At 37.6% G+C, this 12,743-nt stretch overlaps 1 protein-coding gene across 1 annotated transcript in view; it reads right to left on the reverse strand.

Annotated features, from left to right (window-relative positions):
• cntnap2b (contactin associated protein 2b) overlaps positions 1 to 12,743 on the reverse strand; it is a 110,849-nt gene that overhangs the window by 65,113 nt on the left and 32,993 nt on the right. The window contains exons 2-6 of the mRNA XM_056481763.1: positions 9,838 to 9,948; positions 6,621 to 6,814; positions 5,891 to 6,038; positions 3,085 to 3,288; positions 383 to 567 (exon numbers count right to left, since the gene is read on the reverse strand). Of these exons, the coding sequence (XP_056337738.1) occupies positions 383 to 567; positions 3,085 to 3,288; positions 5,891 to 6,038; positions 6,621 to 6,814; positions 9,838 to 9,948 (842 nt within the window). The remainder of the gene's footprint in view (positions 1 to 382; positions 568 to 3,084; positions 3,289 to 5,890; positions 6,039 to 6,620; positions 6,815 to 9,837; positions 9,949 to 12,743) is intronic.

Genomic DNA, 12,743 nt, shown 5'->3' on the forward strand with positions numbered 1-12,743 from the left:
TTTGGTGACTGTCGCTTTAAATTGAAATGAGGTTGTGCTCTTTTCAAAAGAGAGCGGGGCTATAAATGCCTGTGTCAGCAAAGTGGCAGATTCAAAAACAAGACTAACGTCCTATGAGGGAGAAATCATCACTAATTGGCGGGGCTTTCCCACTCTGATGACACGTACAAAGGGAGAATGTCAATCAAAATGTTTCTGCAGACTCTTTATATCAAGTGTGATTATGAAAAATAGAATTAATTAATTTTTACCATTAGAAGCTGGCTACACTCATACACTCTTGCCCCACAACTCTTTAAACCGCTTATAAAAGTGATTTTTGCATAATAGGTCTCCTTTAATTATAAATAATCCCATCAATAGCTATAAATCTGTCATTTACTTCATAATCCAGGTCCAGGTGGTCAAACTCTCCGTTAGTGCGGAAGCTCTGTGTGTGCTGGTCGAGTGTGAAGTTGATGCTGCGTCTGTAGCGTTCGATCAGGACCGAGTGCCAGTGGTCGTCATCCAGCAGACTCCCACTCGACGCTGATGTGTGACCCTGAATGGAGCCGTACTGATTACTGCCTGAAATAGACACAAGCATCAAACCCCATTAGTGGAACAGGTCAGATCAATCAAACAGGTCATGGGTTAGTGGAAACCGTTTTCAGGATTCTATTCTTGATTAGTAGAAAATTCCAGTGAACAGTATTTGAAATCAAAATTATTAGCATTTTTTTGTCCTTAATGTGGCTTCTGATCAATTTAATGCATATTAATAAATATATACATTTCTTTAAAGGGGTCCTACATAAAAAAAATGTATATTATAATGTTATTATTATATTATTACAAATGAAGGCAGAGTTATTCGCCCCCCTGTTTTCCCCTAATTTCTGTTTAATGGAAATAAGTTTTTTTTAACACATCTCTAAACATAATAGTTTTAATAACTAATTTCTAATAACCAATTTCTTTTATCTTTGCCATGATGACAGTACAGAATATTTGACTAAATATTTTTCAAGCTACTACTATTCAGCTTAAAGTAGGGCTGCACGATTCTGGCTAAAATGAGAATCACGATTATTTTGCTTAAAATAAACATCACAATTTTCTCACGATTCAGTCGATGTAAAAAAAGGTTAATATGAGTAGGCTGTTATTATTGCTATTTCTGAAACATATGGTAAAACAATAATAATATTAGGCCTATGTGTAGGTCCACTGTTGGTTAAAATGCTACATTTTGTATAGACTTGGAATGGTGGACTTGAATAGACTTTAAATTTGTCCTGGTCATTAATGCACAATAAAGTGATGACATCAGAATACAACTATTCATAATTCTGAAGTTGAATTATTACGTTTCAGACGAATGCTTGCAATCTGTCTTTGACAACATAATTAGAATATTTTTTTCACTGATAAAATGAGACATTTGTCATTATCAGATTCTCTCTTGCATTATATTCAACATTATATAGCCTAGATATACTGACACTGTTACACGTTTATTCTCAAGCACAACACTGTGTTCGCCATGAAAGAAAACACATATCAAATGCTTGTCGTAATCACAACTCTAAAATGTGATATGATTTAAATGATGTGCGCACTTTCGGTTTCACTTTCACTGCTGAGTGTGGCTCATGTCATAGCTGCCGTAACGTTGAGAAAGAAAACAAACAAACATGCAAATCATACTTCCCGTGCGGCTCCCAAACGATCGCTCTGTGCAACAAACTTATTTACAACTTTATTACTTGTTATTCACAGCCTATGCAGATTCTGTTGACTAAAGTATACATTCGTGGGCACGCGCACATTCACTCAGTAGTAAACGAACAGCTCACGTGTGATTTCGCGGCCGTGAATACATCATTACATTAAGACAGAAATGACATTTAGGGGTGAATTATACCTTAGAAATACAGTCTGTGACACTTATAACACCATTTGGAGGTGTCCATGTTGCTGAGCAACGTATATAAAACAATGTGAAGACTTTTACCGCCTTTATACTTCTCCCGAACTTGAAAATCTAATTGGCTGAATCTTAGAAAAGAAGAATTAAGATCGTGTGGGGGGTCGAATCGAGATCGCAATCTTTTTTCAATTATTCGTGCAGCCCTAGCTTAAAGTTTACAATGTAGATTGTGTTAAAGCAGCTTAATATAGAAATTTATACTAAATTGAAACTGCAACAGTCCTGTTTTCAGAGTTGAAGTTCAGTTTAGTTCAGTTCAGTGTGGTTTAATTTTCACTGCAGAAAATCCAAACATTGAAAAGCAAAACCATCGATGCGTAGCTCCACAAGTCCCAAACCAAGAACGCCACTGGCGACAAACAAACTTCACCAATTGATGAAAGTGAAAAAAAACCTCGAAAGAAACCAGGCTCAGTTGAGCACGACCATTTCTCCTCTGGCCAAACTTACTGTGCAGAGCTGCAGTCTAGGCGCCGGAGGCTGGAGACTGCAGCTCTGCAAAAGAAGTTTGGCCAGGTTAAAGTTAAAGGCTTAACCAGGTTAATTAGGCTAATTAGTCAAATCATTATATAATGATGCTTAATAATGACGTGTAATGATGGTTTGTTCTAAAGAGAGTCAAAAGAGTTTTTTTTCTTCACTTCCGCCATTAGTGAAGTTTTTTTTCCCTCTCCGCTGTCGCCACTGGCTTGCATGGTTCGGGATCTGTAGAGCTGCGCATCGTTGGATTTGCCCTTCAATATTTGGACTCTCAGTAGTGATTATTAATCCACACTGAACTGAGCTCAACTGAACTGAACTTAAACACTACAAACTGAACTACACTGTTCCTATTTACTGTGACCTTTTATGTGAAGCTGCTTTGACACAATCTACATTGTAAAAGCGCTATACAAATAAAGGTGAATTGAAAATTGAATTGAAAAAACAATAAAGCCTAAGGGGGCTAATAATATTGACTTTAAAATAGGACTTTCTCCAGAGGAAAAAATATTATAGGAATAAATTCCTTGCTCTGTTAAACATCATTTGGAAAATAATTGAAAAAGAAAAAATGAACAGGAGCATGAACATTCTGACGTCAACTGTACATAAATAGTTAAAAACTTTACCCAGGTTGATCTGCAGCTGTAGTTTGGCTCGCCGCAGCTCTAGTGTGATATAATCTCCCTGTTGTCCCTCTCCGTGCAGCAGAACACCGTCTCCTTTAGAGGTCTTAAACTTCAGCGATATCACATCCTTCAAGATCTTCATCTTCTTCTGTCTGAAGCGATAGGAAATCACTCCCTGGCCATCAAAACTGATCACGTCTGCCCCTGAAAGCGGGAATATGGGTCAATCTAATGAAGTCTTTCCCAGATCTAAACTCAAAACAAGTTCATGATGCAACAGTGGTGAAATTGAACATATTTGCTTTTAAAGAAACCATATTATGAATTATAATGCAGAATTATCTTTGTTCTTTAAAGTCCACATAAAATGGAAGCTGTGACAGCTTTTTTTTTTGTATTGTGATGCAGTTCCTAAAGAAACGGAATAATAAATGAGTAAACAGTGAGCGTGGCTTTTTTTTTACTGTGAGCTGATTGGATGTAGTCAAGTAGGCATATTATTTACAGCCTAACAGACTCCTCCTCCTGCTCACCATTTCGGTTTGCTGTCAAAACTGACAGTTGGAGGGGCGTGGTTAAGTATGTTAGCCACGCCCAACACCTCAGACAGACGTAATCTGAGAATTGAACTAAAATCAAACAGGAAGTGCATTTTCAGATTTCAATTAATTACAAGGGCGAATAATTTTTTCTTTCTTAATGACATGCACAAATGAATTGGTCACCACAAAACTAGCAATGTGAGCTTACAAAGTCAACATGGATAGTTTTGATTTCATCTGTACTTTAAATAAGCATTTCTTGTATTATGTATACTCCAACTTTGCGAACTTAAACGTAGCCCAAAGAGACCAAATACAAGACTGCAGAAGAGCCAAATACTGAAGTGTGATGAAATTATACAAGACCCGACAACATGGTACCATATTAAGCAGGACAGAGGTCAACTATAGCAACTTATAAAGCAACTTATATTCACTCATTCATTTTCCATCTGCAAAGTCCCTTTATTCATCAGGGGTCGCCACAGTGGAATGAACCCCCAACTTATCCAGCATATGTTTTATACAGTGGATGCCCTTCCAGCTGCAACCCAGTACTGGGAAACACCCATAAACTCTCACATTCACACAAACACTCATACACTACGGCCAATTTAGTTTATTTAATTCATTTATAACACATGTCTTTGGACTCTGGGAGAAACCGGAGCACCCGGAGGAAACCCACGCCAACACGGGGAGAGCATGCAAATTCCAGACAGAAATGCCAAGTGGCCAAGCCGGGACTCGAACCAGCGACCTTCTTACTGTGAGGCGACAGTGTAAACCATTGAGCCACCGTGTCGCCAGCAACTTATAACGCAATTAATGTCAATCAAGCTAAAATGCTTGGAAATGCAAGTATTTGTTTCAACTTTTCATCAAATAAATTTGTTTAGGCTTGTTTTTAACAGCAGATGTCAATCTAGGCTAGCTTTTAATAGTAGACGGTGCTCTAAGCTAGTTTATAACAGCAGATGGTGCTCTAGGCTAGCTTATAACAGTAGATGGTGCTCTAAGCTAGTTTATAACAGCAGATGGCAATTTAGGCTCAGTTTTTAACAGCATACGGTGCTCTAGTTTAGTTTTTAACAGCAGATGGTGCTCTAGGATAGTTTATAACAGCAGATGGCAATTTAGGCTAGCTTTTAACAGCAGACGGTGCTCTAAGCTAGTTTATAACAGCAGATGGTGCTCTAGGCTAGTTTATGACAGAAAATGGTGCTCTAGGCTAGTTTTTAACAGTGGATGGTGCTCTAGGCTAGTTCATAACAGCGAATTGTGCTCTAGGCTAGTTTTTAACAGTGGATGGTGCTCTAGGCTAGTTTGTAACAGCGGATGGTGCTCTAGGCTAGTTTTTAACAGCGGATGGTGCTCTAGGCTAGTTCATAACAGCGGATGGTGCTCTAGGCTAGTTTTTAACAGTGGATGGTGCTCTAGGCTAGTTTATAACAGCGGATGGTGCTCTAGGCTAGTTTTTAACAGCGGATGGTGCTCTAGGCTAGTTCATAACAGCGGATGGTGCTCTAGGCTAGTTTTTAACAGCAGATGGTGCTCTAGGATAGTTTATAACAGCAAATTGTGCTCTAGGCTAGTTTTTAACAGCAGATGGTGCTCTAGGCTAGTTTTTAAAAGCAGATGGTGCTCTAGGCTAGTTTTTAACAGCAGATGGTGCTCTAGGCTAGTTTTTAACAGCAGATGGTGCTCTAGGATAGTTTATAACAGCAAATTGTGCTCTAGGCTAGTTTTTAACAGCAGATGGTGCTCTAGGCTAGTTTTAACAGCAGACGGTGCTCTAGGCTAGTTTTTAACAGCGGATGGTGCTCTAGGCTAGTTTATAACAGCATATGGCAATTTAGGCTAGCTTTTAACAGCAGATGGTGCTCTAAGCTAGTTTATAACAGCAGATGGTGCTCTAGGTTAGTTTTTAACAGCAGATGGTGCTCTAGGCTAATTTTTAACAGCAGACAGTGCTCTAAGCTAGTTTATAACAGCAGATGGTGCTCTAGGCTAGTTTTTAACAGCAGATGGTGCTCTAGGTTAGTTTTAACCGCAGATGGTGCTCTAGGTTAGTTTTTAACAGCAGATGGCAATCTAGGCTAGTTTTTAACAGCAGATGGTCCTCTAGGTTAGTTTTTAACAGAAGATAGCGCTCTAGGCTAGTTTTAAACTTGTTAACTATCATGTTTCATTTGGTCCACACAAAAATGATACTTTTCGCCCCGGTTAGCGTTCTCATTAAGGATCATTTCGATAACACTCACAGTAAGCACAGCCATAGATCTCCACTCTCAGACCAGTTCTGCCCTCCTCGCTCCAGTCCAGTGGGATGAAACGCACATAACGAGCCACAAACGGGTGCTGAAGTTCATGTCGCACGGCCCGCTCTGAGTTCCAGTTACCTGAAAACGTCTGAGACAGATAGAAGAGTTTGTAGTTTGTGAAAACACAGAGAAAACCTCCTGCTGTGAGTGAGATGCTTCATTACTGCAGCTTCTGAGTACACAGATCAATAAAACAGACTCTCACGCATTTCCATGAGAAATGGCTTTGCATCTTAATCTCTGTGATTGAGCATTTCAGTTTAATTATGCAAGGAGGGAATAATTTGTGGTGAGGAATGATCTTGAAACAAAAATAATCATGTTAGCCTTTGACAATTAGAAATAAAGGGAAGTAGTTTATGAACTTTTTAATGTTTGGGAGCAACTTACAGGATATAAAAGTCTCCTTATTATTGCAAATTCTTTAAAAGAAATTCTTTAATTCTAATCATTATTTCTTATGAGAAAATATGAAAGAGAAAGTGAAATCCATTTGAGAAATAAAAATGTACGGCCAACATGAATTGATTGATTGTTAACAAGTGTTAAAGGGGACCTATTAGGTCACGTACGTTTTGCGCAACACAGTGGCAGCTGCTACTTTCAAATTCAGTAATGCCAAAACATTTACTCCCTGAGTCATAAATCACAATTTTCCTTGTAAACACACCCATATGTTGCTGTCCTGCCGATAGGGCTTCCAGTTGCTCCCGGTGTCGCTGTACAGGAGCCTGTAGTTTTTGGTCCAGTCGGAGCTGCTGTATCTGCCCTGCGTTGCGATGGCCATGATCTGTTTTCTAGCCCTGAGGTCCACCTGTAGCCACCTGTACCTGTCCAAGTCTGATGGTGACCATCCGCCATTGCCTTTCAAAGAGGATGAACAATGTAAGAAAACATCACAAGATACCAAACTTGAAGTACGATGCTTTAGGCCATACCGCAGCTTCATAATGCACCATTAGCACTATATTTCCTCCACGCTAGCCAGCATGCATTAAAATTCATTATGACCCATAGTGATGTTTTCCTCAATTCTGCAATCTAAGCAAATCCTAATGCATCCTTTATACTTTATCTGCAGTGAATCAGGCATTATATCTCAGTCTAAATGTCAGCCAGTGAGAAGAGAGCATGTAACTGGCACACCAGCTGATTGTTATTATGCATGGATGCAGAGACTACAATGTGCACAGAATGTGTTTTCCACAAAGCAATGCAATACATTACTGTTACACTGTTAAAAAGGCAGGGTTCAACAAAATTCCTTCATGTGGTCCCAGCACAAAGCGATTAAGTAAACGTAATAATTTTTTTTTTTTACAAATGAATGACTGCACCTTAAATATATCATTGAGATGGTACACGATCAGTTGATTAAAATGATTTTTTAAATGTTGAAATATGTAAAAAAAAAATCTGTATTTATTTAATAAAAAAATTACATCAAAAGTATACTAATATTGAAATATTAATAATGTAAATAATATAAAAAATAAGGTAATGCTTTATTTTGATGGTTAATTTGAGTATTGGTAGACTGTTTGCTATTAGTAGATCTGTTGATATGCTTCTTCAACAGATATTTAACTGACGAACCATCAAAATTGTGTGACCATAAATAAAAATAAAATGATCACATAAAAATAAAAGCAAATTCAAAAAACATACTGTAATATTACACATGAACACTAAATATTTTAAGATATTTTTTCCACAAAAATCATAAGCAAACACACGAAGGATGAACATGAAGATGAAATCTATCTTTAACACTGATAATAATCAGAAACGTTTATTAAATGTTTCTTAAAAAATCTAATTTTGCATCACAGAAATACAGTAAAATTGTAATATTCAAATATTATTACTATTAATAATATAGATATAATTTAAATAAATACAAATTTAAACGATCAGATAAAATAAAAGCAATTCTAAAATAAAAATAAAAAATCACACTGTAGCATTGTACATGTAACACCAAAACTAATATTCTAAATTTGAATATATAAAAAAAATCAAAACATCATCATAAGAAAAAACATGAAGCATGAAGATGAAATCTCTGATAATAATCAGAAACGTTTCTTAAATGTAAAATGTATCTTTGCATCACAGATTACCCAGATTTACTGCAAAAACAGTAAAATGGTAATATTGAAATATAAATATTAACAAAATAGCTAAAATATAAATAAAAAGAAATGATATATATTGTGTAATATTATACGTGTCACGATCAGCAGCATCCTAGGCTGTATATTAGGGGTAAGGCAAGTTTATTTATATAGCACATTTCATACACAGTGGCAATTCATTTTAATGAACTACAACTCCCACCATGCACCTCACACACACCAGTTCCTGATTCCCCTTGATTACACACACAGCCGGAAGCTCATGATGAACTAATCAGATGGAGCATAAAAACAACACAAACACACATGCACGCACGTACTTAGCTGAGTCTTCTGTATTGAGTCGTGTACACTGAGTAGTGGTGGGCAAACCAAGGTTTCATGAAACCTTGAAACAGTTGAAGCAAATGTGTCAAAGCTTCGAAACCCTGCTTTCTAGTGACACCTAGTGGTCATTTTTTATGTATTGCTCTGGAACAGCAAAGAAACAGTTTAGCAAATTGAAGTATTAAACCCCACGTTGTAGAGTTGAGGCTTCAAGTGATTTAGTGAAACGGTGAGAGTTCCTGACTAGCATGCAGAGATATTGGGTTCGAATCTAGGGAGATGCAGCTAAAGATGTTTGTTTTTAAATGCTGTTCTTGCAACGTGTTTTGTTTTAACATTGGTCTGACATCCGAATGGACACTTTGTGAATAAATATGTCTTGTTATGGTCATAAAATGTAAAACTAATAAAATACATCAAGTTATAATTTCAGAGTATTTGTACAAGTCAGTAATCCAACTCGGGCCAGTTGCAGCACAGTTACTCTGTGCACAGACACGGTCCACTAGTTTTTTTCCAACCCTGTCAGTCAAACGCAGATTCGCCAGGTCACTGTAGTCATATGACCTGGTGTTTTGAAACACTTTAGTCATGTGACCTGGGTGTTTTGGATCATGCTTTGGTGCAGTGTTTCGAAACAATTGCACTTTGAGATCTCGACACTGTGTCAAAACATCAGTTTCATGTCAGCCATCCCTACAACTGAGTTGAGGATCGTCAAGCATGCAAAGGTCAAAACAGGGACAGACAGGACCATGCAGATGATCCAAAAGTGTGGTCAGAATACAGGCAAATGGTCGGGACAGGTGGCAAAACGACATAAACTGTAAAACAAGACAAGGAAAACTCCTTCGTGTTGGTCACTTACAGATCACAAGTCTCTCTGTGTGTGTATGTGTGTGTGCTGTTTTTATGGTCCATCTGATTAGACCATCATGAGCTTCCAGCTGCATGTGTGTAATCAGGGGGAATCAGAAACTGGTGTGTGAGAGGTGCATGATGGGAGTTGTAGTTCATTAAAATGGCATATGTGTGCACAGGCTAGATCACTGGTGAACCTGACAACATGTAACAATAAAATGAATATTCTAAATTTAAATATATTTAAATATATTTTTCCCACAAGGCATCATCATAAGCCAAATCATGAGGCATGAAGACGAAATCTATTTTCAATACTGATAATAGTCAGAAACGTTTCTTTAATGTTTCTTTAAAAATTCAGCCTTGCATCACAGAAATTAATGACATATTTAAATATATTTAAATGGAAAAAAGGGAGCCCAAACTGTAATCTTATTTCGCAGTATTATTGTTTCTCCTGCATTTGATCAAATAAATGCAATCCTGGTGCTCATAAGAGACTTTTATTTAGTAAAAGTAATCAAGTACACAAGTTCTCCATTGAGCGTTTGTCCTCACCTACTCTCCTGTTGAGTTTTGCATAGCCGGCGCCAAAATCCGCTGCCAACACAGAGGAGCTGGTGAAGGCGCTGTATGGAAGCGGTGAAGCCAAAACCTCATCACACCTCTCTGGAAAAAAGAAAACAGAAAAACATATGTCTGAAATATTTCAGGTTTTATTTAAATAGTACAGACACAATAGCAAACAGATGAATGAGACAAGGGGGGGGGGGAGAAATAAATAAAAAGAATATATAATACACATTGCATAAATGAGTACACACCTCACAGATCTCTCTTTTAAATCAATAATTTCTATAGGATGCTATTGTCAGACTCCCGTGTTGTGTCATGTGATCTTCCCCCATGTTTCCGTGCTCCATGTGTGTTTATTTGTATCACGGGACCCCTTTGTTATAGTTCCCGCTATTTGTTAATGTTCCATGAGTCTCACCTGTGTTCTTCCTCTGAATGTAATCACTCCTATCATATCCCTTGTATTTAAGTCCTTGTCTTTGGTTTAGTCCCTGGTCCGGTAATAAATCAAGTAATAAATTTGTGTAAACACAAATTAGTCAGTACCAAAGCCGAAACTAGAGCTAATTTAACAAACTAACTTGGGATCATTGTCTAAAAACACATATGCCCAAAATTATATGTAAGGTAAAATGAAACAAAAATCATTTCATTATTTGAATTTTAATGTATTATTGTAATAGCCCTAATGATGTTTGGTGACAAAATGTATGTATATGAGCAATTTCACACGAGTAGCAATGCAATATTGGTGTACATCAGCACTGGTGGGAGGAAAGCATTGGCTTGAGGTCACAGGCCGAGTGCCCTAATGCACCCCACCAGTGATGATAGTCAGCCATATCATACTTCTACGAGTGTGATATTGCATTTATACAACAGTTCGATGGCATAATCGTGTATATAAAACAGAAAATCAAACACAGAGAGTCTCAAAAACCCTTTTGTAAGAGGAACCATCTTGTGGCAGAACGTCAACTGTCTTTGCTCTGCTCAGTATGACAGGCTGACGGCTGTGAACGCAGTGAATCTCAGAAATGATAAATATTTAAAATAGGCACTATCCTTATAAATAAACTGCACAAGTACATTCTCGCCAGAAAAAGCCTCAAAAGTACATTATGTTGTCCAACATATTTTATCAATATTTATCAAACTGTAGTGAGTTTATTCATCTGCTGTCACTCCATGTAGGCGGAGTAATACACAAGAGTGAAGAGGCTGTACGAGTGCTGTTTTTACGGGAATATTGCATGGCTATCAGCCAATCAGATTAAAGAACCAGACAGAACTGTTGTGTGTGTATGTATATATATATATATGTATATATTTATATATATATATATATATATATATATATATATATATATATATATATATATATTTAGTGTTTCCTCTAGGATTTTTTCCAGCTGTGGCGGCAGGCCTTTTTTACACAGATCTACTAACTACCTGTGGCGTTATTTCAATGACAAATGTTGTGAGCGCAGTATTAGAAGTCGAGATCGCATTTATGTTATAGCCTACGAGCATGTGGATCTCTTTGCTTGCGCGCCGGTTTTTCTGCTCGTGCATAAAACTTCTTTCACGCCCCCAAAATATAAGCCGCTTTAAGAGCGCGCAGATCTTCTTGTGTGCTCTCAAATAAACGCTGCTGAGGTGCGATTCAGTGCGTTTACTATGTAACGAGTATGTCTCCAGCATTTATTAGATTTGCTAGGAATATTTATGAATGCCTCCGGTTTTAATGCGTCCTGAAATAAAGTAAAATGGCTATACGTCGTGTTTGCTGGCCTCACGCATCACACACCTGTCACAGTCAGCCAGTCAGCACGTAACCTTAAAGGGTTAAACAAATGACGCACAACACTACTACGGTTACAGAAAAGTTCGCGCTGTTATAATTCACTTAACTTTTAATACATTTTGGTGCGATTATCACCCGCTATTAAAAAAATAGAATGTTTTGAATGAGAAGCTGTAATGTAGCCATGGTGGTATGAATCTTGGCGTGGCGGGCCGCCATGGAAGATTGAATGTAGCGGAAACCATGATATATATCTGGTTACGATTATCATGCCATCGATTTGGTTTAAATCAATATCTCGGTGCATTGACGATGCTTTCCATACACAGTTTTATATTTTCTTCACATCACAGCAATTCTTGTATTGAAATGTATAAATATAGTTAGAATTATATAATATTTGTAATACAATTTTGTCTTTTAATACAGTCAGATATATAAACTGTGCCTTTAAAAACTCAAGTACACGAACAGAACAACATGAGCATTTATAGCAAATAAACAAATATAAAAATCCCGCTCGCTTTCTGAGCTTTGTCTAGTGAGTTCCTTATTACACCCCTATGATTGGTCATACGCTCAACAGAAAGGGCTGCGATTGGCTCTAATGCTCTGGCGCTGTTCACCAATGATAAACACTGATAAACGGCAGTGGCAATCACAGCTGATCCATGATAGACGCGGTGGAGAAAACTCTGCAGACACCTTGTATCGCTGTTACAGCCGAGAGGAGAGGAAACGTCACGCCAGCAGGTCAAATGGGCCACAGTAAAAGAGAGAAATAAAGTTTACTTTCATTCTCTCAATCACAGTGAAATAAGGGCTTCTGCTGTTCAGTGTCAGTGAAAGACTGTTCAGCAAACACACACGCAGTGAAATTGTGCACAGTTTCTGTGTTTTTAAGTAGTTGGAGTGTTGTAAATACTCACGCTCGCCTCCCTCCAGAGATGTATAAAGTACTAGAGACCCAGACTTAAGTAAAAGTACAAGTACTCTATCTAAAAGTGACTTGAGTAGAAGTAAAAGTGCTCTTTAAGCACCATACTTAAGTGGAAGAACTAAAGTATTCAACATTTTTGTA

The sequence above is a fragment of the Danio aesculapii genome, chromosome 2 (assembly GCF_903798145.1).
Source record: "Danio aesculapii chromosome 2, fDanAes4.1, whole genome shotgun sequence".
Lineage (NCBI taxonomy): Eukaryota > Metazoa > Chordata > Actinopteri > Cypriniformes > Danionidae > Danio > Danio aesculapii.